The sequence below is a fragment of the Larimichthys crocea genome, chromosome XIX, assembly GCF_000972845.2.
Source record: "Larimichthys crocea isolate SSNF chromosome XIX, L_crocea_2.0, whole genome shotgun sequence".
NCBI lineage: Eukaryota > Metazoa > Chordata > Actinopteri > Sciaenidae > Larimichthys > Larimichthys crocea.
This window is the reverse complement of record NC_040029.1, coordinates 7714449-7740746: the sequence shown is the minus strand read 5'-3', so window position 1 is coordinate 7740746 and position 26298 is coordinate 7714449. Positions and strand designations below refer to the sequence as shown.

The 26298-nt window shown below is 43.8% G+C and overlaps 1 protein-coding gene and 1 long non-coding RNA gene across 4 annotated transcripts; one reads left to right on the top strand and one right to left on the bottom strand.

The window, feature by feature from the left end:
• Positions 1-137: 137 nt before the first annotated feature.
• On the bottom strand, positions 138-26298 carry LOC104937226 (von Willebrand factor D and EGF domain-containing protein). 3 transcript variants are annotated; one of them, XM_027291354.1, is made up of 34 exons: positions 25754-26298; positions 20850-21034; positions 20414-20642; positions 19892-19957; positions 19424-19662; positions 17590-17679; positions 17344-17485; positions 16639-16856; positions 15590-15663; positions 15225-15501; positions 14775-14977; positions 13791-14692; positions 13551-13687; positions 13297-13458; positions 13106-13210; positions 12301-12415; positions 10495-10769; positions 9980-10199; positions 9706-9843; positions 7092-7535; positions 6626-6790; positions 5182-5429; positions 5047-5139; positions 4462-4972; positions 4061-4156; positions 3889-3984; positions 3202-3297; positions 3024-3119; positions 2851-2946; positions 2674-2769; positions 2407-2502; positions 1752-1847; positions 1575-1672; positions 138-1112 (listed from the first exon to the last, which is right to left on the bottom strand). In XM_027291354.1, the coding sequence occupies exons 1-34, from the start codon at positions 25851-25853 to the stop codon at positions 1086-1088; spliced, it is 6231 nt and encodes a 2076-aa protein (XP_027147155.1). In that variant the 5' UTR covers positions 25854-26298; the 3' UTR covers positions 138-1085. The 3 variants fall into 3 exon arrangements, with proteins under 3 accessions (XP_027147155.1, XP_027147153.1, XP_027147154.1); XM_027291352.1 differs by having other exon boundaries at positions 5047-5429; positions 25754-26297; XM_027291353.1 differs by having other exon boundaries at positions 4462-4969; positions 5047-5429; positions 25754-26297.
• On the top strand, positions 10679-25743 carry LOC113748274 (uncharacterized). Its single transcript, XR_003464206.1, has 5 exons — positions 10679-10782; positions 11457-11595; positions 12313-12441; positions 25053-25115; positions 25481-25743. It is a non-coding gene; the product is annotated as an uncharacterized LOC113748274 (long non-coding RNA).

Here is a 26298-nt window from a genome sequence, read left to right as displayed (position 1 = left end):
AGAACATTTATTTAAATTTACATTTTAAATAATCATCTAAAGCAATTCTATTGAGTTTTCTTCACAGAAATGAATGAAATGCTGAGATGTTGTCTGACTGGATGTATTTTTAAAAGCTTTCTTACAGCCCGTAAAAATCAAGAAGGCTCTGCGATCCTCTTCAAACATGCTTTGGTGGCCCCTAGTGGTTCCTCCAGTTTAGAAAGCATTGACATCTTACTGATCACATCTATACATGATGCCGTATATGAAAGACAGCGAGCTACGTAGTATATGCTATGACTCATTAAGAATATATGATCAATCTATGATCAAATCCGACATACTGATCACGTCAAAAGATTAAAAAAAATAAGATGTACTCTGAAAAACAGTTGGTTTAATTTGTCACTGAAGATGAACAGACCAAACCTTAAAAGGATCTTTATTTGTTTTCTTACAAAACAACCAATAAACAAGCTTTAATAAGAAATAACATCGATTATACAGTGATTAAGATATATACAACAAAAAAATATGCGACAATATAAAACAACCAAATAAATAAATACTCATACAGAGGTTTGGGTTTGTAGTGTGGAACCTGAACACGATGGCACTTACAGTAAAAACTTAAACGATCTGTCCGACCATTGAATGAAACCGCTGCTTGTAAAATCCTGAACTTTAGTTTAGACTCTTCTTTTATCACGCTGTGACACGAACTGGTGAAATTCAGGTGATGATTTCCCGATTTAACAAATAAGTCTATATCTCATTAGCCTAGCTTAGCACAAAGACTGAAAGCAGGGGGAAACTGTTAGCCAGGGTATGTGAAACAATTTTGTAACCGTTGGCTCCAAAGCGGACTTCCCTCAGAGAGATCATTTAAATCTACCTAGTAACAACTGCTGTAAGCTGCAAACACAAAGACTGTCATGCATGTATCTGTTGTTAAAAACACACATTTCCCCCAACTTCCAGTTTTATTTGCTAAAATAGGCTCTGTACAGAGATAAAACAGACATTTCTTCTGCGTTGGTGGCTCTGAAGGTGTTATCTGTGATGTTGAATAGAAACTTTTTGGTGTTAGTTTCAAGTTGAGCTCAGCGTCGGATGGCGGCAATGGGGAGCTGAAAAAAAAACAAGAATATGAGATTTAATAATGTGCAAAAACAAAGTTTTTATGCACACACTAAAGCAGGTGCAGGTTTAGCATTCGCAGACTGTCTGTCTACATTTTTTATTTATTTTTTTACTTTATTTTGCACAGCTTTGTTCATACGTCCTCATCTGTAACTGGTCAATTCATGAGATTGGCTGCATTTTCACGTGTCTCCAGTTTTCTTCATGTGCAAGTCTTCTGACATGCACATGTGTGAATGTCAGGATCAGTTGGGAAAAATGAAGCAGTAAAACTCGTCGAAATGTTTGTGCGTTCTTTTCTAAAGCTCCACACAAAACTCCAGAACTTCAGACCTTCATGTCACTTTTTTATGGTCAAACTGGAGGGTATTTGAAAAGTACTGGACATTGTTCAACATGCTGAACCCCCTTTTACTTTAAAATAACACCCTCTGTTCAGTCCTTCTTACCCTTCTGGAGCAAAGAGAACCTGAGTATCCGCTCCTGCAGGCGCAGACGTTTGGTCGGACACATCGACTGCCGTAAAGACACTTCTGTTCACAATGAGCTGAGAAGAAATAAACAATCACAGTCAGAAGATACAACAACTCCTGAAGTGTACAATCATGTGAATCGCCAATACTCACGGATCTGACACTGCATGCCTTGCCACCCGGGGGTACAGTGGCAAGTGTTGGATCCGACACACTCGCCTCCATTCAGACACTTCTGCAGACAGCTGGCTGAAGGACAAAACACAAGACTTAACATTAGAGTTGCAATCAAGTCACAAAGATGAGAACTAAAGAAACGACTTGGACTCGACTGCACCAGGCAGGCCTTGCAAAGATTAACTATAAATGTATCCATCCATCTGTTGTCTTCTGCTTAAACATCGTCTCCCCCAACAAAGTTTTCCAGCCCCTCCTGGAAGATCCTGAGTAGTTCCCAGGCTAGACGGGATATGCAATCCCTCCAATGAGTTCTGGGTCACCTGAAGCCACCCGAAGCTTGCGACACAAAGGAGCCTTATGATGTCCTCACCCTATCTCTAAGGCTGAGGCCAGCCACTCTAAGGAGGAAACTCATTTTGTCTGCGATGGTAGAAAGGTTGGACTATAGATCGACTGGTTAACCGAGAGCTTATGCCATCTGGCTCAGCTCCCTCTTCCCCACAGCGGCCAGTACAATGTCTAGCAGGCTGAGCAGTGTGATATATTTCAGGTGTTCACACCATCATCCAACAGGTTGTCCTGGAGGATGACGATGCTGTAAATGTAAAGTACGAATCACTGCACTTACGTTTATCACATCTCTTCCCTCGCCAACCTGATGGACAATCGCAAACATCTGGGCCGACACACCTGCCGCCGTTCATACACATGGGCTCGCACACACCTGCAGAAAGATTAAGAGAAATTGTAGGCTACAGAGTATGTTCTCATCTCATGTAGTGAGATAGTAGTAAATTCGATGGCAGAAGAAGAGAAAGAAGGGTGATGGAGAAAGGAAATCATGATGGCAGAATAATGCTTTTGGAAGAAGTAGACAAGGAGGAGAAAGACTGACTTTTCTCGCATCGCCACCCGGTGTATCCCTGCAGACAGGAGCAGACGCTGTTCCTCATACACAGACCGCCGTTCTTACAGGGAGGACTGCAAACAGCTGGAATATCGGAAAAATGTATGAATGTTTGCATTACTGATTGACTTATTAACTGATTCACATCTGACGTTGTTGATTTACCATTCTGACACTGTGCACCGTAGAAACCATGAGGACACTCGCAAGTATCTGGCCGAACACAGGTGCCTCCGTTCAGACACACCGGAGAGCAGAGAGCTGGAGAGAGAGAAAGTCGAGGGCATCAGCATTGAGAGGTCAGTGAAAACACGCACAAACAGCAAAAACACACTCACGGGTCTCACAAGACGGTCCAGTCCAGCCTGGCGGACACTTGCACTTGTCTGGAGACATGCACTGGCCTCCGTTGTGACAGTGTCGGCTACACACCACTGCAATCGACAGAAAAAAACAGAATAACTATGAGAGCAAACAACTTTTAAAGCAAAAGAAAAAAAGGAAGTGTGAACTCACTGGTCTCACATCGTGGTCCGACAAACCCATAAGGACAGGAACAAGTCTGCAGTCCCACACAGGTGCCTCCATTTTCACACGATAACCTGCACAGAGCTGCGGAGATGCATTTCAGTGAGTTATATCATCTGTAATAGTCTGTTTAGAGGCTACATAGATCTTTATGGACGTACTTTGCTTCATGGTTTTTCTCATTTCCTGTTTTATGTTGAAAGAGTCTTTCCTCTGGCATCTTGTGTTACTTTACTTCCTGTCTTTGTCCTGCCTGTGTCCTGTGTCACCTGTGTTGTATTTAGTTAATTACTTCTCTTGTGTTTAGTCCATGTGTTTCCCCCTCTTTACTGCATTGTTTAGTCGTTGTTGGATATCTACTAATGGGATTTTTCTTGAATTGTTGGATTTAGTTGATTTTTCCCTGGACTCCAAAGTTATGTTGTCTCAACCTGCCTGTTCAGTAAGTTATTAAATTTACTTTTTGTTTACTCTACCCATCACATTTTGAACTCAATATATAATATATATTGATAACACTTTACTTATGGTAAAAACCAATAGCACAATTGCCATCTGTGACTGGATTAACTGGGTTGTTTGTCTCAACCTATCCAGGGTGTACACTCCACCCCATGACCCTGATAAGGTTTAGTGGTCATGGAAAATAAAAGAATGAAGGGAGGCAAACTTTACCTTCCTGACAGGTTTCTCCATGAAAACCTCTGGGACACTGACACACACCCGGAGCAATGCAAACGCCGCCGTTCATACAATCCGGCTTACAGATTGCTAAAAGAAAATAAAAAGAATATACATAAATATCCTAAACAGCTGGAATCATTTATAAAGGCCATTTATTTCTTACCTGTCTGACAATCGAATCCAGCGTAGCCTGGTTTGCAGCGGCATGTGTTGGGCGCTGCACACTCCATGTTCCGACCACACGTATGTCTGCAAACAGCTTGAAAAACACGCAGGACAGGACTGTTAAACCTGTGAACAGCTGTGTCTGGGCCATGAAGATGACACAAAAATCAGGGTGGTCATTGGTTCAATTAATCTCTTAAGCGCTAGCCTCAGTGCTAATGACAAATCCAGTCGGTTGGCAGCAGTAAAACTTGAACAAAGGTGTACATGGTTGACCAGTTTGTTAATTGGTGCTTAATGAGGGCACTTTATTGGACAGCTTTTATCAACAATGTGTCAAGTTGATTATTACAGCCAATGAATCCTAATGGCAAGGCTATAAACCCTGTCAGGACTTACCTCGACATGCCCGTCCATCTCCAGTGTATCCTACTGGACACCTCCCACAGCGGAAACCCCCATCCATTGCTGGTTCACACAGGACACCAGGAAAACATGGCCGGTCAGCGCAGGTCGTCACCTGTTTCTCAGCTGTTGTAGCACTCCTGTCCCCTGGCTGGATGGCGGTCACTCTTTGGAGCATTGAGCTGCTGTAGATGGTCTTGCCTGGTGTTGTGAAGGTCAATGCCGGGACTACGTGAAGCATCTCTGGGACTTCGGATCCAGGCTCAGCCTCATCTCCATCTGCGGAGAACTCTGACTCAGACAGCGAGTAGGACAGAGCGGTGAGGGCCGCTGTAAGTGGGAGGGCAGGTCTTGGACGTGTCCAGGCCTCGGTGGATGCCAGATGGTTGAGCTGGGGATGGGTTGTCTGTTTGTACTGCGTCACTTTGCCAGACTGAGTGGATAGGTGAGGACTGGACGGTGTTACCTTGGAAGGTGTGCCACCAGTCATTGCTCTTTCAGGCTGCTGGGACATAATCACAGAATGAAGGAAGGAAAGTGATTGACATTCATGACACAGTACAGAAATGGTGAACTCACCTTGGAGGCCGTCACATGGGGAACCGTAAAATCCCTGGAGATAGTCGTGCTCGATCTGGTGTATGCCCTCGTATCTGTTCTGAGATTGGCACTTTGATGGGTGATGTGAGTATTTGAAGTCACATGGTGGGCCCCGATTGATGTTCTAGGAACATCTCTCGAAGGAGTGACCGCCTCTCTTCTTCCTGTCCCACCTCCTCTTCCCGAGGGATTCTGGCGTGGTATATTATCTCGGTTTGCTCTGGTGACGGGCAAGGATAGGTGTTTGATACTGTGCCTGATGGGAAGGTTGGGCAGGTGGAGCTGGGAGACTTTGCTCGTGCTTCCGTGGAGGGATTGGCTGGTCTTGGCTACCGTCTGCTGCTGAGGAAGGTGATTGGAAGCTGAGAAAAGACGGGACGTGACATCAGTTCCTTACCCTCATAGCTTTGCAGCTGTAACTAGCCAAAGCAGGCCATTGGATTTCTTGTGATGTGACGTAGTTGGGAAAGTGGTGTCCTCAGTATTACCCACAGTAGTAATCCAGCATTACTTCTAAGAAGGAGCATTTCATACTGCAGTCTAGGGAAACCTTATTGGCTCTTTCCTGCTCTGTTCAGACTTGGGAAAGTTTACACTAAAGCAATCCTAGCCAAAGTCATTAACAGAGGTAGCATTACATTTGCCAAACACATCTGATCGACCTCATAAATCATGGATCTAAAGTGTAAACCTAACATCCGTCTTGCTTGATAAGCATGTAAGCTAAGCAGGCGAGCACTCATATTGGAACGAAATCAGTCAGTAATCTTGCACTAAGATCAATGATGTTTATTCATTTCTATGTCTGCTGACTTGAAACATGCGTTTCTGCGTGCCTGAGACAGTCAAACAACTCTGGTAGTTTAATTGGCTCGCTACAGTTGGTACAATCTTCTCAAAACAAGTGTGATTTCAGTCGGCAATAGAAATTCAAAACTTGCTAAATTTGCACAGTTATCATTGTAAATGATGCGAGAATAGCAGGTATAGCAACATTGACTAAGTAGGCTTGGTAATGGTTCAGTTAAAGACACATTGAGTTCTATGGGTAAGATGTTGAATGATTCATGTCTTGTTTGAGGCTGACTGACACATCTGTACAAGCGCTTTATTCCAGGCAAACACGATCCACAGTGAAGGGATTTAAGTTGGACTGAAACTGTCTCTTCTGAGTTGTTAGGGCCCCCACTCCCCTCATGAGAAAACAACGTTAAGCAAACTTCTGTTGAAACTTTGTGGCTAGGCACTGACTCAAAAATCAAACTACCAGTGGTGGTTATTACATCCAGGCAGTCTCTAACCACCAATTGATTTTTCCTCTGCAATAAATGTCATTTCTTTCCGACCAAGAAAAACACATAAAACTCCAGGGAAACCAGAACATCATAAGAACAAATTAAAAAGATCTTTAAGGTAGCCCACAATGTTTGGATGAAATTTCAAATAGTCGTCTATGTTGATATTCATGCATGCATTCGTTGGTGGCAAATGGTGCAACTTTAAAACAATGAAAAGCATGTGGATGTTTGTTACGAAACTGCCAAATCAAATCTCTTACCTGCCTTGGCGTTCTTCATGCAAATGCGTCCGTTGCCGTGAAGACCGGGAGGACAACGTCCGCAGACATAGCCGACATGTGGCGGCCTGCGGTTGATGCATTGAACCCCAGGGAAGCAGGGCCTACTGGCACATGTAGCCATCACAGCCAAAGACCGACCAGATCCTGAGAGACACAAACTATGATCAGTGCTGAGCCGAGTCATCATCAGCACAGCCAAGTGGAGTATGAACACGTCAAGATGAAGTCAGTCTGTCCTCATACTGTAAGATTTATTAGGTAGTAGAGGTTTAAGTATCCCCTTGCACCAAAGTTCTACAAATCAACATGTTGTGCAGCTTCTCTTTACAGTTTACTGATGTTTGTTCTTATATTTCTCTCTAAAAATGCCCTCAAGTAGTTTCAAAGAGTGCACATCAACCCAGTAAAATGTATGGTTGGTAGAGGTTCTTGGCAACGGGCTTACCTGAAGCTGGTTTGCCATTTCCCAATGGCTGGGTGACAGTGGATGTCTTGGCTATAGTGTTGCTGATCTTTGAAGGATCAGGCTTGACTTCATCCGGTGTAGTTCTTGAGATGTTCTTAAAAGTATCTCTGTTAGCTGTGGAGCTGTTTTTTCTAAAAACATCTGTCTTTGCTTGGGTCACGATTGGTTTAATTGCTGTGATGCTCTTGTTAGTTATTGCCGGGTTATGGCTTATTCCTGGAATCTGCCTCCAAGTGGTGGTCTTTTTTGATCGGTCTGGGTCAGCCCCTGGAATTGTTTTCCCCACCTCAGTCCTCGTCTGCGGGGAGCTACCACTTGAGGTCTTCCGGAAAGTGTCTGTCTTTGTTTTGGGTGGTTGCAGCAGAACATCTGGTATCTTGTAGACAGTCGTACGAGGAGCAGATGTGGCAGGGATGGGGACTGCTGTTTGAAGAAAGACACAGATTAAACTTTAGACTGGCAAGTAACTGCTTCATGTGATGCTTTTATCCGCAATTACTTCTTTTTCAGTTTCTAGATCACCCACATCGCAACAAACCAACAGCAAAGAGGTTAAGGATTGAAGACCATTGCCTAGAAGGTTCAAAAAGGTTGTTTTTAATAAGACAGGCGCCCAGCATGAAAAGAGACTTTGGAACGGGTTTGTGTAAAGATCTCAACGAGGCATGATTACCACTCACAGGCTATCAACACATTTAAAAGCCGCAAGTGTAGCAGGAAACACTCAGTGATTGACGATGACTGACTTCAGATGTGCCTCAGACATGACCTGATTTATCTTGCAATGACTTGGCCAACAGTAGCAGATTACATCATTAGTCAAGTTTTGAGTCCAGGTTCAAATATTTCTCTGACATCTCGGCTCGAGCTGGTTTTACTTCCGCCTGATGGATTAATCAAACTCCAGTTGTACGCTTTGGAAGAGTTCTTCTGATCCTCAGGAAACTGCTTCTAGTATTTGTAGCTCTAAAAAAGTACTACGTATTGCCATGTAGCTCCATTTATCTTCAATAGCACATGGATTTCAGTTATCTGTCCTTGACTTACTGAATCTAACTGGGGGTTTCTTATCTTTTTGCTGCTGTCTCGTTTCTGTATTCAATTTGAGATACCTGCTTGTGATTAAAAGCTTGTCTTGATCCCTCTGCGCCTGGTCTTAACGTAGACTAGACTTGTGTGCTTTTGACTGCAGCCCAAACAGCAAAAGAAACAAAGAAAAAACCTTCACTACGGCTTGCTTTGCTTACAAGATTTAGGACCGTCACGGTGTGACCCCTGGTGTAGTCCTGACACACAAAGTTGAGTATCTTTTGCACTGAACTAAACAAGGAGGTCAAATAAGTCAAAGTCCTATAGCACGAGAAGATCAGAGGACGGAAAAGTAAGCAGTTAAACAAAGGGGGTAAATAAATCCAAAGATCTGTCCTCATGGGTTTACTTTTACAAAGTTCATGACAAACAATGTACTACTGACAGTAATTTATGCTTTGTGCTTTGCTGTGAGCCAATTCTTCCATTACGGATGATAATGTCTTGAAACATACACCTTGGTTTGATTTTCAGCCTGCATGGATGCCAAGTTTTGAGGCTCTTTGATTATTCCAAGGACAAAAATGCAGTTGCAAGAAAGCCACAATTCAACTGGCACCTAGATGGTGATTTGCAAACGCTATCCAGCCCAAGGTTTACTTTAAAACCATGTATTACCAACATTAAATACACCTGTGGCGCCAAGAGAATGATTTCTGCTTAATACCTACGAAGCGTTTTCTACAGTTCTTTCAGTTACAGGTTTGCCAAATCTGGTGTCCAGTCATGAGATCTGACGGCCAAAGAACATAAAACAGTCTGATCGTTACATCATGTGTTTTTTTTAGAGATAAGAGACGCCCTATACACAATCATGTAGCTCCTGAACCTGGAACTCATTAACAGTCATAGCGTGAGTTTATCAGATACTGCTGTTCTTTGAGTTCTGAGGTCTCACATAATAACAAAATTCTACCTATTTTTTTATTTTTATTTGATCATATATGATGATCTGCTAGAGGCTGCAATGTTGGTTCCAACATTCTTCGTGATTATATCAACTCCGCTGCTATATGAAGTAAATCACTTTGGGATAAGAGCATCAGCTTACTGCCCTGAATGCGAAGGTGAATTTGTCTGAGGAACACACTGCAGGGATGCAGTGCTTGTGTTGAATGGAAACCAGATGTCTGATGGCAGCTGATACCGCCGCCTCCCTCCGTGTGCTCACTTCGCGCTGCAGCTGACTGCTAACTGGAGTTAATGCTTTAAAAACACCGACACTGCGGGAGAGAAACTCAAGTTTTTTTGTTTCTGCTTACAGCTAAGCTTAATCGCTGCATGGTTTTTGTGTCCTGCCTCTTCTGCCTGCTGGCTAATCTAAACCTCAGCAGAGACACGGATCACTGGCTGACCTAAGATGGGCTCAAAGCTGTCAATCAAAGCCCCCACACATAATTCAGCCAGCCTCAAGTGGCCGTTCGAGGAACTTGGCTTCACTTCACAGACGGAGGTTGCTGCTTGGGCATAACACACCTTAAACACTCAGTGTGCTCATGCTTACCTGCACATGTCGTCCCATTTCCCAGCGTGCCTTTGGGGCATGGTCCACAGCCATAGGAGCCAAAGTTGTTGAAGCACTGGACTCCTTGAAAGCAAGGATTCCTTTCACACTCATTGATATCTTCCAGGCACGTTACACCTGCCAAAAACATGGGAGGAAATTGTGTCTGCGATCATAAACCGTATCTGTTATCGATCTATTGCAGCTGCAAACATGTGATGCCAGACAGATGTGAAATCAAAGGCTCTATTTTTTTTGTGAATTCAGTTCTTACCCCTCAGCCCCGCAGGACACTCGCATCTGTACCCGCTGGCTGTGTTGATGCACTTGCCGACTGTGCACGGGGCCGACAAACATTCGTCCACATCCTCGTCGCAGAGGTCGCCTAGCGTACCCTCAGGGCATACACACAAGTACTTCCCACTGCCAGCAGGGAAATTGATGTCCGTCACACATGTACCTCCGTTCTGACACCCACATGGCACCACATCAATCTGTAAAAGATAAGGCATTTCTTCGTTTTATTGCAATGTGTACAATATTTAACATTCCCGGTGATCATTTTATTGCAATGTGTACAATATTTAACATTCCCGGTGATCATCATATAAAATTACTGCTGTTAACTGACTTAATTACTCCCCACAAACAGAAATATCCTCTGTGCATGCTCAGTTGAGAGAGACAGACACATAGTTAGCTGCTGCAGAGCCTGTTATTGATGGTCTATGTTGTTTTTATCAATTCAACCAGGCCCACAGATGATTGAGTGTCTCCTTCCAACTCTACCTCCACGGTGAAGGTGCTCTGGGCGTTGCACTCGTCTGACAACGTGAAGCGGACAGAGCGCTTTGATTGATGTCCACCCTGCTCGGGGAGCGACGACGGGACCCTCCAGATAAGGAGGCCGGCTGGGGAGAGGACAGCCCCATTTGGGCCCTCCTCCAGTTGGAAGAGGAGTGCAGAGCCCTCCGGGTCTGACGCTGTAAACTGGAAGACGAAGTTCTCCCCGGCGAATGTCCGCAGGTCGCTTTGAGGTCGGTGGAAGGCCGGCGGCTCGTTGACTGAAGACAGGAGGTAAAACTTGACAATGAGTTGAGTCTCTGTACATCTACAACTAACCAACAACCTTCTCTCATTCTTATTTACTGTTACAACTGCAGCTATAAGTCTTTGTGTTTTGACAACAGAACCCCTTCCTGTTGTGAAATACACTCTTAGAGTGAGCCCGGTTTGTCCAGGCTATTCCTGGAAGAATCATTGTAAACACATTTGTCCACGGCATGAGAGGTTTCCAGCTCTCAACAAGATCGTATGTCACCCGCTGCTGAGCTCACGCTCTGCTCACAGGTGTTTAATAGACAGAATGTGGTGATAATCCCAGGAAACACCTGCTCAGAATGAATGTCATATGTTTAGAGACCAACAACATATGCCTGCTGATTAAAAGGATTATTAGTGTCCCTGAATACCCATAACCAAACTCGAGCAAAGGGGTGAGATAATCCCAACATAAATAGAAATAGTTTGCTTTGATCAGTTTTATTTTGTCTTGTTACAAATGCACTGGATGATTATTACTGTCCTAAGAAAATTGAGGCCTGAATATGAGACGTGTTAAGTCCTTTATTGCAGCTTTTACAGCCTCACTACTACCACTAACCTGTGTGTAAGTAATGATTGTCATTCTGTGGAGCTGTGATAATCAACCATGTGATTTACCCCCTCCCCTCTCTTCCTCTCTTTCTCAGGATGGTTAAGCGACAGGTCAGGGCATGCTGGGAAACTTAAACATCCGCTCCTTTGATCTGCTGATGGTGACAAACAGGACCTCAGTTGGACGCATACCGAAGTGTAACAGGCTACTGCGACTGCCACTGCACTCATACAGTAAGATAAATAGTGATTTCCCTGTTATTGGTGAAGCAAAAACAACCCCAATCTTTGAGCAATCAGTGATAGCAACAGATTTAGGTCTTCACAATATGTTGTTGCAACAGTACGTGGACGCCACTGACAGTACAAAGAACGATTTCTATCTGTGGCTCTGGCTGCCATCATGTTCCTCTCAGCTAATCTAAAAATTGGCAAAGACCTGAGGCGGCCCTAAATGAACAAATCAAACAAGCCACCTGTGATGGCATCCACCTGTCAAAGCGTCCACACTCCTAATTCTGCATAACTTTAAGCCTTAATATAATGTGAACAGGTGAGTTCTATATAAATTCACCGTCAGTACAGTTGTCATGAACGGGGAAATTAGCTATAGAGACAAAAACGTTTTTTGTACCAGGCTGTAAACATGTTTATTTCTGCTGTGAAACATGGGGACTTATGGAGACTGACTCACTTCTGGAGCCAGCCTCAAGTGGACGTTTAAGAAACTGCAGTTTTTGGTACTTCTGCATCTGCATGTTTACAGAGACATTGTCATGTTCAAAGAGAAAAAGGCCTTTTGACCATGAAAGCAGCTCCAGACTAAAAAAAAAAGTGTTACAGGGGTAGTGTAAAGCAAATTAAAAATGTCAGGCAGATTGTCTAGGGTGATTTTGATGACGGTTCTGTATTAAAAAACAATGAATGAGTTGTTTGTACCTTGGTTCACAGACCAGGTGAATTTGGAGGTTTCTGGGTCACAAAGGAGGCAAGGGCTGCTGGGATTGGAGTCTCCGTCTGTGAAACACATCCCATCGATGTTACATGTCTTCTCCTGGAAACAGAGACACAAAGAAGAAGGTTTGTTTGTGTACAGTTCAGTTTTAAAAATGTTGACATGTCGGGGGAGTTTTACAACATTATAAAACATATTCTGTTTGTTTTTCTTTTGTGGTTTTCTCTGGGGAGTAACAGGAAATCAGCTCTAAATACACATCATCTGCTCCAGTTCTGTTTAAGTTAATTCGATTTAGTTTGACTTTGGCAAGCGCATGCAAATGTGTTCACTCCAGGTTGTTTGTAAGGTTACATGTTGTCCAGTCTCCCATAAAACGCAGTTCCAGTAACAACACAACCCCCTCTGTACCTTTTTTTAATTAATGTTTGTTTTTTAAATGGCCAGCAGCTGCATGTTGTCTCTGGTTTAGTCATTACAAGTTACAGAGAGTCGATGCTACAGCCATAATAGAGCAAATAAAACGCTTCAGCACACTTTTCCACTAAACACTCACTGAAACACATCTGTCTCCTAAATCTGTTTCCCATTTTGAAACAAACAAAGTCCAAGTTTTCTTAAGAGACCTGTTGCAGTCGTGCGAACGACCGACAAAAACAAGAAGTTAAGGGCGCTCTGAGGATCTTTTCCGAGCCTCAACCAAATAATTGTTGGATCATATTTGAATCATCAGTGGAGGAGATGAACAACATGAAAAGGAGAAAAATACTGTTCTTCTGAATGCGTTACCTTTAACTTACAGAGTCCGGTGCGCGATGCCTCGCAGACCTGACAAACGCCATCATAGATCGTCAGCACCTTGGCCTGGCTGTACTGGGAGCCATCATTGGTTACCTTAGGATAGGAAAGAACAGAGGTGACACTGAAGAACACTTCTGACAACACGGCCACCAACAAACAAACAGTAACAAAGGCTTTACCTTAATCTCCCAGCGTGCGTATGGTTTGTCGTCCATCATGAAGTCTTCTGTGTTGACGGCAGTGTTGCTTAGAGATGGTACGGTGCAGTCTAACGCCTTGGAGCTGAGGAAGGTGGCTTTTGTCCTCTGTTTTTCGTCTGGAACCCAAACTCCGTTCATGTACTGTGGAGGCAAATCAACGCAGTTCAGAGGAAATATTTTGGCTTTCATCTTGAAGGCTCTCAGCCACGACCTTTGACCTCGCCTTTCCTCACCTTCAGTCTGGTGGCATGGCAGCTCAGGTCCGGAGAGTCGATGAAACCGAGGCCAAAGACTCGGATGTCACGACAGTTGAAGGCCCGGATATCACACAGTCCACCGTTCTCCAAATCTGTTAACTCTACTGGCTGACCTAAGAGAGGACACAAGACTAATCAGATAACAGACCACTTTTAGAAATGCTTATATGCTGCTAAATCCATTAAGGATTGGAACGACTTTTTCCAGATACTCACTGATGGCCAGGCTGCAGTCGTAGAAGCTGTGGCTGGGATAACACTGACACCCCCACTCTGTGCACTCTCCATTTCCGTTGCAAAAGTTGGGGCAGCGCAGCGCTGTCACCACATCCCTCGATGCTCCTGATGGACCACCCATCTCCAAAGCTCTCTGGGTCCGATTTTCCAACAGCCTCCTCTCACACTCATTCTCTAAGTATGGCAGCAGCGCCTCCTCCCAGCCCAGGTCATCTTTGAGCTGCAGGTCCAGAATGCAGAGATCCACGGCCTCGTCCAGACGGCGTCCCAGCAGCCCTCGGCACACTGCACCAACAGTGGAGTTGGCCAAGGCTATCTGGCAGACCTCCAGAGCTTTGGCCGAGGTTAGGCCACTTGGCGTGGGCCACTGAGGTTGTACCTCCGGTCGGGCTTCCGCTAAGTGATCCTCAGGGAAGAAATAGGCAAGGTTCTCCAGATCGGCCTGGCTGAGGCTTGAAGCAGTAAAGACAGGCTGGAATTCAAATGACACCTGTCTCTTAGGCCTCTCGACAGAAATCAGACGATCCTGCCTGAACTCACCTTCCAGTTCAACATCATGGTCACTGTAATCACTGTAAAACTGAAGGTGCCTCCTCTCCAGAGGATGACTGTTAAAGGCAGACATATCCAGGATGTTTTCCTCTCTTTCTGGACTCTTGATATATTCCACTGTTGTGTCCATGGAGGGGAACACAGATGTGTAATCCACATTATCGTATACTATGCAGTCAGAGTGAGCGGAAGGAGTGTACAAGTTCCTCATCCCTCTGCCAGCGTGATGAGAAGTGCTGTATCCTTTTTGGCACTGACAGAACGGCCTCCTGATGTCCTCTGTCGTCCCTGGAGGTGTCTTGTCAAATAAACTTTCACCAGGAGCTATCCTAGCACGCACACAAAAGATGGATAGTGAAACAAACACACCAATTTGTATTTTTATTCCTTAAATTGCTGTCGCAGACTGACCTCCAGTTTTCTATGAAGCTAAGCAGGTCGTCCGGTCCGAAAACATGACCATCAGAGCTGTGGAAGTCGTTGTTTCCATTGCGGTCGAAGGTGCCACAGAGGCCTTGCGTGTTACTGTAGTCAACGCTGGGCACCCGGACAGACAGGCTCATCCCCCAATCGCCAACATCGGCCCTAACAAAGGCCCCGGAGGGAAAGATCAACTACAAGAGGAGAGTCACATCCAGCAGCTAGTTAACATAATCTCCTCATGCAGCAAAAGTAAACATTTAACCTGAAAAAGCTGCCAAATTCTTGATGAAATTTGTATGATTTGCAACAGGCAGGATATGATTCAAGCATGAAAGTAGCCAGTAATGTTTTCTGGCAAGCAAACAGCGTGTACTGATTTTCCAAATATCGAACAGATTAAACAAATCTGTACCAGTGTCAAAATCTTCGGATACCTACGGTGACCTTCTTCCCCTGGTGGGACTCCAGGACCCTGACTCGACTGCCCTCCCTGTCACCTAGATTCTTCAGGGTAAGCTGTGGCCTGCTTTCCTGTGGTTGGCCGTTGCACATGTCAAAGACAGCAATCTCGTTGCCCTCTCGCACCGCAACGCCACAGTTGCAGGCGACAGCGTAGTGCCGGCTGCCACAGTCCCACTGGCGAGAGTGGACCTCAAACTCCCTGACGAGGCTCCGGTAAAGGACAAAGGTGCCAGTCTGATGGTTTTCATAACGCCTGCACATCACAGATCAAGAGAAGGAAGAAGAAGAGTTAACCATGCCAAATGTCTGTTATGCTGTTAGATGATCAGGAGTTAAATTACCTGCCATCCAGGGTAATGACATGTGGGTCAGTCAAAGAGTAGCAGATGGAAGTGGGAACGTCCTGGACTGTGACCTGGGGGCAGAGATCAGGAGAGCAAAGATTATGGGAGCTCCACCTTCCGACCCTCTGACCTTTGGCTTTGATGATTTCACTAAACACAGATGGGAAACCTCCCCTGCAGTAGGCCCCTCAGAGACACAATGTCTAGAGGGCTGACATCATGTCTTACATAACGTAATAGCTTGTGTGGACACAGCTAATGACTGCACAGAACAGCGCTCTTTAAACATCACGTCAAACCATCAAACAGGCACACTTTTGGTCCTAAACCTCACCCTCCCCTCCAATTTTATACAGCACTGTATAACTGTGTGTATATGTAAACAGTATGACAAAGAAACCTGCAGTTACAGCCGAGTTTTTAATACTTTATAATTATACTTCGACAATTAAAGTAATACAAGACAATTATAATCGCTCAACTTTATTTATTTTGGGACCTTGGTGTAATTCAGGGTACCCATCCAGGACTTCTGAAAGGACCATGCCCTGTGCAGCTTGCATGAGACAGGACCCTGATATCAAGAATCCATGAAACATCCAGGAGAAGAACTTATGGAAACTAGTCAGTTTCTCAAAAAACTGTTAAGGGAATTTAAGGTCCATAAGAAGCATGGCAAAGGGCATTTAAGTGTCTTGCGACTTACATGCCCCAATTATCTGGAACCTCATCAAGGTTTCCAAGATCCCCATCAAAGACCACAAGAAGCCCCTCAAGGTTGACAGGAATCTCTTGGAGTACTCATTGATCCTCCTTGTGGTCCACTAAAACCTGTTCAAGGATCCCTCAATGACTAATGAAAACCCCTTAAAAATTCCTTGAACAAGAATGATTTTATCATGAACCCCTGGAAAACTCTCAAGGATCTCTTGAGCCCTCTCAAGGGCCACCACTTACTGCAATCTCCGTGTCTACAGATAACTAGCTTTGATCCAACAGATTTCATTTTGAATATCAAAAGAGTTTCACAAAGTTGAACAACTCACTTTCAGGGACGTTGGGACATAGTTTCTCCAGAGTCGTGGTGCACTGGGTCCGGGCAAAACACCAATTAGACTCGGCCGGTTCCCATCTCGTGTGAAATCGGTGACAGCAGTGACAAAAAAGGCAGCCTGTCCACAGCTGCCATCGCTGCAGGCATGAGGCTTGAGCTCCACCTGGCAGGCGGACAGCACCACATTCGAGGCCTCTTGTCCGAGACTGTCTGTGGACGTCAACACAGGCGTAAGATAGTGTTAACGGATGACACACAGCTGCCTGCAGAACTGTAATAATGTCCTTCTGAGCTGGCTTTGATGTGATGATGCACAGGGCAAGTCAGAGCGAAGCAGAAGAACCTAAGACAAGCTCATGAAATGCATGAAATAGTCTTTTCTTCACCCACTGGAGTCTTATCTGGGATGCTTGTGACAATGTTTGCATCCTTCAGGGATGACACTAACTTTAAACTGAATTAACTTAATAGTTTAAATTTCCTCTAATGTGTTTTGGTCACAAATTTGTCAAATTAAGACGATATTAAGGCTTAAAGAACGGTATGTTAGGTCGGCTGTGGTGGTTGCTGCAGGCTCATCCTACTTGGTTCCATCTGGTTGCCAAAATTAGGATTTTCTGTCTCCAAACAACTTAATAAGATGGTTAACGGGGAGGTCGATTACAGATAAAGACACCATCTCCTGTTTTGTTCTTACCTGGGTTGTGCACACTCAGAGCCAGAGGGACTCCACACTGGTGACCGTGGTCGAGGCCGTAGCAGGGGATGGGCACTGTGCTGTGGACGGTCACCTCGTGCTCCTTACTGTTCTCTGCTATGTGGAGCGAGTCTGAACAAAACTGAAGACAAAGAGCCTTTGTGAGTTTCTACAAGGTTTTCTCCATCTCAAATACTTCTTATCGTGACGTAGACTTGAGTTAAAAGATCACACAGGAACGTTTACCTTCAGTCCAGCGTAGAAACTCTCACTTTCCTTTGGAGGAGATCTGCCGTTGCTGGAGTTGGCTCTGAAAGTTGATACAATGCAGGAGAACTGCAAGGAAAACATCACTTAATGCTTGTCTTAATCCCTAAAATTACATCACAAGGATAAAGGTATAATAATATTTTCATCACCCTCTCAGGGTTTGATCCCTTAAAAAACAAACCTGCTCTACATAGATCAACTCTTGTTATGTTTTTATACTTTAAACTGATTTTAAAGCATCAACTGTAATGTTTACTTGTAAATGGAACAATGCATGTTTGTTGGGCTGTACATGTTCCTTAATTTATGTTTTTGCAGTGTAGTATTTGTGGACCATTTTTAAGATTTCCAGACATATTTTTAGCTACATTTCCAACAAAGAAAGTCTTAAATCTCTGCAATGTGCACTTGTTCATCTTGAGAAAGACTAACAATGTCTTGACTGGCGCAGTATTTATGATCTATCAAAACAGATCCCCATGTAGCTCACCCGCAGCTCCATGAGCGCATGACCTTTGACGCAGCTCAGCTGCTACATCAACATGTGTTAAAGATGGCCCTCTCCAACATGTTCCAGACACAACTAATATATCCCCTGTGTCTAAACATGACAGCACAATGGTCCACAGCTGTACCAAGGGGTGAATAGTAGAGTGACATCACCTCAATTTCAAATAGCATCACGTTGAAAATCTAATTACCTAATGTTTCCTGGCAACAAATAATTTCTCCAGGAAATGAGAGCCGTCAGCAGCCTCTGGGTTTTGGTGATTTGGATATAAAGCTGTGCGGCAGGCTGTCAAAGTGCCAGGAAAAATTAGGTTTATGTAATTATAACAATTATTACTCCCAATGCAGAAATTGCTTGCTATAGGAAAGCAATGCATTAATAAGCAAAAGTCTCCAATGACTGAGGAAATCTTTCGTATCTGTTCACTGTCATTTTTTGCCAACAGCCAGATTTATGCGATTTCTTCAAATTTAGTTTCATGAGCGATAATTCAACCTGACAACCAGAAGCGTCTTCAATTATTCTGCTTATTAGCCAGCAGCACAAGTGCTCTCGTATGTTGATTTTTAACAGTATGAACATGTGTTCGTCAAGAGTTCCCGGTCCGCAGCTTCTTGATCCTGGATTGGAAAAAAATTAATAGTCTTGAGACCCAAAGCCGAACTCAAATAAAAAGCAATGATAAAGGCTGATCACACTTTGTATCACCTAACATCTCCTGGTGAAGGAATACAGGTGATGGCCATCTGACCACCAACTGGCACATACACGTGAAGACTGAAAAGGAAGAACTTCTCCAAAGCCTGTATTCGTTATCCAATGGTCAACCAAAGATGCCAAATGATGGATGCCAATTACAGACTGTTTCTCCTCAGGAGGTTACAAGAAATTAGGACAGAATAGAGATAATTTTACTATGGATGTGTGCGGCCTTGCACATCAAACAAGCAGTTGCTGGATGCAACTATCTGCCAGAAAACAGTGTAAAACATCACAAGAAACATCTTTATTATGTGTGTGTTTGTCCATGTAAAAATAGGAATTCACTGTGAAGCTCTGAATGGATAGGTTTAAATGGGAAGCATGTGGAGCGAGGCTTTTCCAACCTGCAACTCATTTAACTTCCCCACCCTCCTCTTGCTTGCTCTTAACGGGATATGACACACGTTGCCTTCTCTGCCTTTGCTTTGTGAGGCAAAAAAGAGGTCAGCATGATCCATGGCTTATGTTGTCCGCTCGAGGGGTCAAACCCACCACATGTGCACCACGAAACTTTCAGCAGGGTCTGGCAGGAATTACCGTTTCTCCGAGCCTGAAGTGAACGCCATCCATCTCCGCCAGAGAGAAGGGCTTCAATGTGGATTCCTGCCTGATCTCAGCCTTCATGCTGTGGCCGATGTGTCTGGCCCAAACCACCTGGAAGCCCAGTTGCTGGCTCGACAGTGGTGGGATGAAGGAGCATCTCAAGTGGACACTTTGGCCGATGAGCTCCGGGGTGATCACTGGCCGGGATGGCAGGGATGGCGATGGGATGGCGGCTGGATAGAACAGAAGAGGTGTAGCGCAATCAGATGCAAAATTGATGCTGTTATTTGAAGATGTAGCCTTCTGGTTCTGGGATTTTTCCACTTTCAATTCATTTTCTTACATTTAATAGACTAAACAATGAAGTCTACCAAGTTACTCTGCAAGTTAAAACCTTAAAATTACAAGAAATGTTGAAAGTTAAAATCTTCCAATTCCTGATAACCTCAATATTAGTCTTACCTTTGCATCGGCCGTTGACTTCGACTTCACCTGGTGGGCAGAATCTGGGCCCCAAATCAGGAGCAACTGAAACATGATATTTATCAGATTTCTTCTTGTTATTTTAGTGCAAAAAATATATATATTTGGCAACATTGAAACACAAGATATTGTTGTGCAGTGATAACCATGTAGATATCTTCAAACTGGACCCTTCGAAGGAACTGAATCAGCCTTGTTTACTTCAAACGTCAGGAAATTGGGGTTCATCCAATTGGATTTCCCACAAAGGTTGGCCTAATCTTCTCACACCAAAGAAGAGCTTGTATTTTAGAGTCAACCTGTATCTGAAGAATTAAAGATTGGCCAATATTTTGTTCAATTTGCAGGTACTGGCCTAAAAAGTCCAGTATTGGTCAAGCTTTAAAGTTTAAAATCACCGAGACAGGAGAACAGTAACATGCAAGCTGTGCCCTTTACTAATAGCACAGACCACATGAAAACATCTTCAGCTGCTTCTGTTGGAGCATCCACCACGCTCACCTTTAGCGCAGTATCCCATGCACCCCTGCGTGGGCTGCAGGTAGTAGACCAGGAACTCGCCGCAGTTGCGCACCGTGACCGGGATGCGGAAGAGGCAGCAGTCCTTGGCGCTGCCATGGAAGAACTGCCAGGTGGCACAGGCAGAGAGCTGGCGGACTTCACCGGCCCGTGGCAGGGAGGCATCCTTCAGGGAGAGCCACACTGGAGCCTGTGTACCACAGCGATTCATCTGCAAGAGGGTGGGGAGAGGGGGCATCGACAGAAACAGTCATTACCTACATCAAAGGGATTATTATACCCTCCACCTGGACTGAAGGTGCTTATTAAACCAATCTACAGATGGCAGAGGATGCTGTTTTTTTGGCAAAAGAATCTTGACAGTCACGTAGTCAGAGTCGAAACACTTACAGGAGAAAGAGTGCAATGTTTGTCTTACCTCAACACAGGTGGTCGGCATCTCCGCCGGCTTGTTGTTGATCCTGAATCTGTACCAGCCCGGCAACAGCGAGTGGTCACAGATCAAGTCCTGGATGGCCGTGTTCTGAATCTCTGTGGAGTCGAAGTCAACGCTGCGATAGGAATTGCGCAAAATCTGATGGCCTCCTGGGTGGCACTCTGGAGCTGAGACGAGGAGAACAATGACGGTGTCAAAGAAAGAGGAAATTCAGCATATGTGGCCTTGCCATGAAACTATTAAAATAACTCTCCACCCCACAAGTTTTTGGACACTAGCCTTTGCTCTTCTCCTCTCCCTTTGTCTTTTTGAGCTCCAGATGTGTCAATTTACACAAGAGGAAATGAAAACTGACGAATCTCAGGCTATGATCAGATGAGCGTTTTTTCCTCTAGAGTCTTTATCTCAGATGGAGTCCTGCTGTTTCGGCTGCGTATAAAACTGGCCTGAGAGGACAGACATGACAAAGATAGACAAAACAAAAGAAACTCATGCTGTCATGGGAATCGGCACTCAAAAGTCTGAGTGTCCTTGGCTTGCCTGAGAAGTTTTCTCTCTCTGTACACTGTTGTTAAAACGCTTCATTTAAACTTCCCTTGGGGATAGTAGTGTGACTTAACTTAATCTTAATTTTAACTATGGCCAGGTGATATAAAAGGGGGAGAATTGTATCCTGGCATGAGATGTTGTTGAAAGCTCCAGAGAAAGTTAATAACCGAAACGTAGGTTAATCATAGCTCTGTTGAACTAGACTTTAAAAAAAAAGCAGATTTAAACACAGATTTACCACTTTAATGATGTAAACCTCAGTTTTATAATCAGTGTATATAGGTTACATGTGGTGGAGGATGAAGTTGACTGGACCAAGAAGGCCATTTAACCATTTATTTTGTGGGTTCGAGGTAGTTGGTCAAATGGGAGGGAAGGATGATTATCTGTACAATAAACAAACAAATCAACACACTGCCATATGTTCCATAAACTAGCATTATAAACAAAGATTAGCATTATTAATGCATCCGCTCAGAATTACAGATATCTCAGGTCTTTGTCGATAACTAAACAATACATTTGATCTGTTTAAAGGAAATACACAAAAAATTAGGATGCATAACCTTAGGTATAACTGAAAGGACAAATAAACTGAAATATATCAACTGACTCATTGATGTGGCAGCATGGCGGACAGGAACATTGGACCTAACGAAACACACCCTGGTCCTTATATCACCTCCCCTGTAGTGCTAAACTCCTCCCATCCTCTCGGTTGTAGGTAATCTCCACCCACAAAGTAATACGAAAGCTTAAGATTTTTAACACTGACAACAACAAATTACTGTCAACATCAATGCTGCATTTGATTATGCGTCCATAAAATGATAGAAGTAACTTTTAACAAGCTTGAATTGCCGTAAACACGTCAATAATCATAAAACAAATTTTCAACTAATTTAAAAACTAATTTTAAAACCTCTTACTTTAAAAGTTAAATTGTAATGTTATTACTGGTCGGTGCGACCCCACTAAACCTCTTTAAACTTCATCAGAACAAGGTGAAGCAAAGTTGAAGACTCTTATTTGGATAGTCGGCCTACAGATAATAGAGTATTTGTAATATTTTAATATTTCAACAGCTCATAAAACAGTTTATTGATATTACACCACTGTGATTAAGATTTGGTTAAAGTATGTTCATGAATTGTCAGATATACCCGTACTCATCTATAGGCAGACTATCCAAATGAAGTGTTACTGACTCACTTTAAACACTCAGATGTTGATGTCGCCATCGACCACGTTCAACACCCGAAATGACAAAAGTGCCCCACCAAACAGAAAATCAAGAGACGAGGAAGGAGACATCACAATGTGGCTGTTTTATTGTCAGGTGATCTTTAAGAACCGCAGAAACAACAAACGTTAAAAGACCCTGTGGAGGTCACAAATTACAACCTCATTTCAACTTCAATATCAAAACAAATGGCAAGGAACGGTCGTACGTAAACGGTGACTTAATGATGTGTACGATTTGCTCGTTAAACTAGTCAGTAGGTGTTGAGGAGGTGAGCAGGAAGGATCATTTCACCCCCAGAGGTTATCTAAATTGCTAAGAATAACAGACATTCCTGTGAGCCTCTCGCCTCTCTAAACTCGCCCTGGGAAAAGACGCTAAAGCCAATGACGCATGACATGGCCTCTGAACACCGCCTGCAGTTGTGGGATGAAACAACTGGGGGGATTATTTGAGCAGTTTTACACACAAAAGCTCTAAACCTGTGAAGTGAAATGGGTCAAAGTCGTCAACAGATGCCTTTCTTAACAAAGCTAGACAAAAAGGCTATTCTTTCATGTCCAGTGGACAAAACCTGTTCCCTTTGCCCCTGTTTGAGTTCAGTTGTGGTGACTGAGTAAAGCCACATCAGGGAAAACAAACATTCAGGGTGTTTAGGATGTCTTGAGACTGTCAAAGCCTTGAATGTGTAGGGCGAAGTTACTGCCAGTGATCCCTAGCCTAAACAAGGTCTTTCAGGCTGGTCTTCATGTTGACAGCCCCTTGAAAGCAAATGCTCTTGTTTACACCTCGTCTGGAAGCTCCACTGACAACGTTTGAGGTCACAGGTTGTCCAAACAACCAGGTTTTTTAGGCAGACAATCGGCGAGACTTTGGCTCCTGGCTAAACTGCTCCAATTGGAGGCTTAATGAGTTTACAGAGCCGGAGGGGTAGGGGGGGTGAGCTAATGAAGCCTTCCCTCCCGGAGGGAGGAGATCCTACTGGGAAGGAGGCCCTCAGCAGCCCAGATGTGCAGGAACTCTGCAGAGAATTCTCCAGTTTCTCAGGAAATAAGATTAATTTAGGAGAGTGTGGTGTTAACACAACTGAAGTTGTGGGTCTTTTTCCCAGAGGGCCTGACACTCACGACGAAAACAAGTTATGGGTCTGGATGGGATCTGAAAATGGTATAAGACTCAAAATCATTAATTATTGAAGCAGGTTTTTGGTAGATAACACTTGACATGCTCGGTTGTCTGCATCTAAATCACAAAATGTGTTTTTTTTGTTCCAGATTTCTTGGTCTCAAGCAAGTCGTGTCGTTCTTCTCCGTAGCTTTGCGAAACGTTACAACATTTTATTCTTGCAGTAGAATTGATTAGTACAATTAGCTAAGATCAGCCATCACAGACACAAATCGACTAAAGTATAAAGTTTGTTGTTGTCAGAAATCTTTGATGAGCACGTCTTACATTCGCTTTTTTCCGTCGAGCTCTTGACTGTGTCTTTGTAACGTTGTAAAGACATTAACCAATGTTCAAGTTGACTCAAGTCCAAAGTCAAGCATCAGATGGATTACCGTGAAACTTTGTACAGACACTGATATTCTCCAGAGGGTGACCACTTGACCTTTCCTCTGACTTCACCATTTGGCTTTTACACACGAAATGTCATTTGAAGGCTGCCTTTATGACTACTGAGCACATTCATGCTCCCCAGAGGATGAAACATTCACATCAGCCTACAAGCAACCTGTCCCCATTTCTTCTATAAAGCCAGAGAAGCCAAATGCCTGAGATTTATGTCATCTCAGTAAACTTTGAGATCTTGACTAGGCTTTTAAACAATGTTTGGTTGCACAACATGACTTTTTATTGATGCACCCTGAAGGGTCAGTGGGTTAAAGGCATTCTTTGTAACTGAGGCAAATGTAGAAGATGTGTTGCTTTTTAAGTAACTTAAACCAAAACTTTGAGTTCTTCTTGGCAACTGGACAAAATTTAATTTGTTCTGGCACAGCAATGATTGGTATTCTTGTTGCAAAGCCCACCACGTTTCATTTTACGATGGCCTGCCTTAAATCTTTACGACTGTGTGCTTTGATGTGTCGTTGGACGCCCTGGAGACAAAGATATGAGCAAGATGGAAGACAGGGTGGGATGTTGGACGGACCAAGACAACAGCTCATAGTTAGATAAGACTTCAGTTTACGTTGCTGGATTTCAGGCCCCATGTCGTATATTTGAATTACTGTTAAACATAAATCGGATGGAAACCAGTCAAGACATTTGTCTTTCAGTGTGTGTGTCCTTGAAGCTTTAACACAGTGTGAAGAGAGCCTCAGTCTAACAAAACATCCGACTTTTGTGACAGTTTGTGCTAACATCATAAACCCTTTGTGCATCTTTTACAGCTTTCTTTTAAATATTTGGTCGCACACGTCACGGCAGCATGATGGGACTGAACAACAGAGGGGGTAAGCACGAAGCTGTTTATATTGAGCAACAAGTGTATGATGTGGTGTAATAAGTCCTCGCAACTCAAGTTTGGTAATCTTGTTTCAATTACAGCTGCATTTTAATGACTCTGTTTCTGATCGTGTTGTTTTTACAGCAGTGTTTCTTCAATTGTAATTGAGTATTTTACAAACCCTAGACTTCATTTCCCCTAAGTGAGGTGATAATTAGCTAATATTCTCCAATACTTCTCTGATAATGGGCACAAATAGTGCATCAATTAAGGAACTTGAGTTTCATTCAGCTCCAAATAGAGTTAAGTGTCTTCAATCTTTATGTGACTATAGCTTTGCTCTTGTCTGTGATTTCCTCTCTGCCTCTGCAGGTCCATCTAACCTCTAGACCTGCTGAGTGATCGGAATGCAGCCTCACGGGCCAAGTCACGCAGCTCTGCAGTATCTGATGCTTTAGAAGGCAGGTTTTCCTGCATTTTATTGAAAGTTTATCTCTTTAATTAAACTCGGCTAGAAGCGATTGGATTGCATTAGACATCTTCTTAAAGTTTTAAATCGCCTGGTGGCAGCTGCGCAGCATTTGGAGAGATACAAAAGGATTTAGGATTTGATATGAAGTCATAAAAAGTTTTGCATCCACTCACCATGTTGCGCGAACGCTCTTAAATGCACGAACCATAGCAACGCGATGCGTAAATATCCTGGGAACAACAGGCGCGCCGAACCAAGCGCGCAACAGTCCATGTCTGCGGCTGCGGGTTAAAGAGATGCAGCAGGCTTGTCTCAGTCGTCGGGTCCCATTGAAAGTCTGGAGAAAGTTGCACAAAACTTACTCCCGCTCCTGTTTGGTAATTAGAGAGCTGAAATTTGCGCTCAGCTCGCTGGAGACTGCGGCGTTCCTGTGTGGATGGCGCAAGATGACAAGAAGAGAGGAGGAAGGAGGAGGCACTATACCACCGAGGAGTCTGTTCCTATAGGTGGGTCCTCTCTCACAAAACTTCTCTCCATCAACATCACGTGGATGCAAATCAATAAATGATCCATCCGAACCTCAATCCTCTCCAAGGATTCAACACTTTGTGCGCTTCAAGAACTGTTTGTACTCACTGGAAATCATCAGAGAACACGTGCTGCTGCCACATGTTTCCAAACGCATCATCAGTGACCGATTTCTTTGCATTTCCTGCAG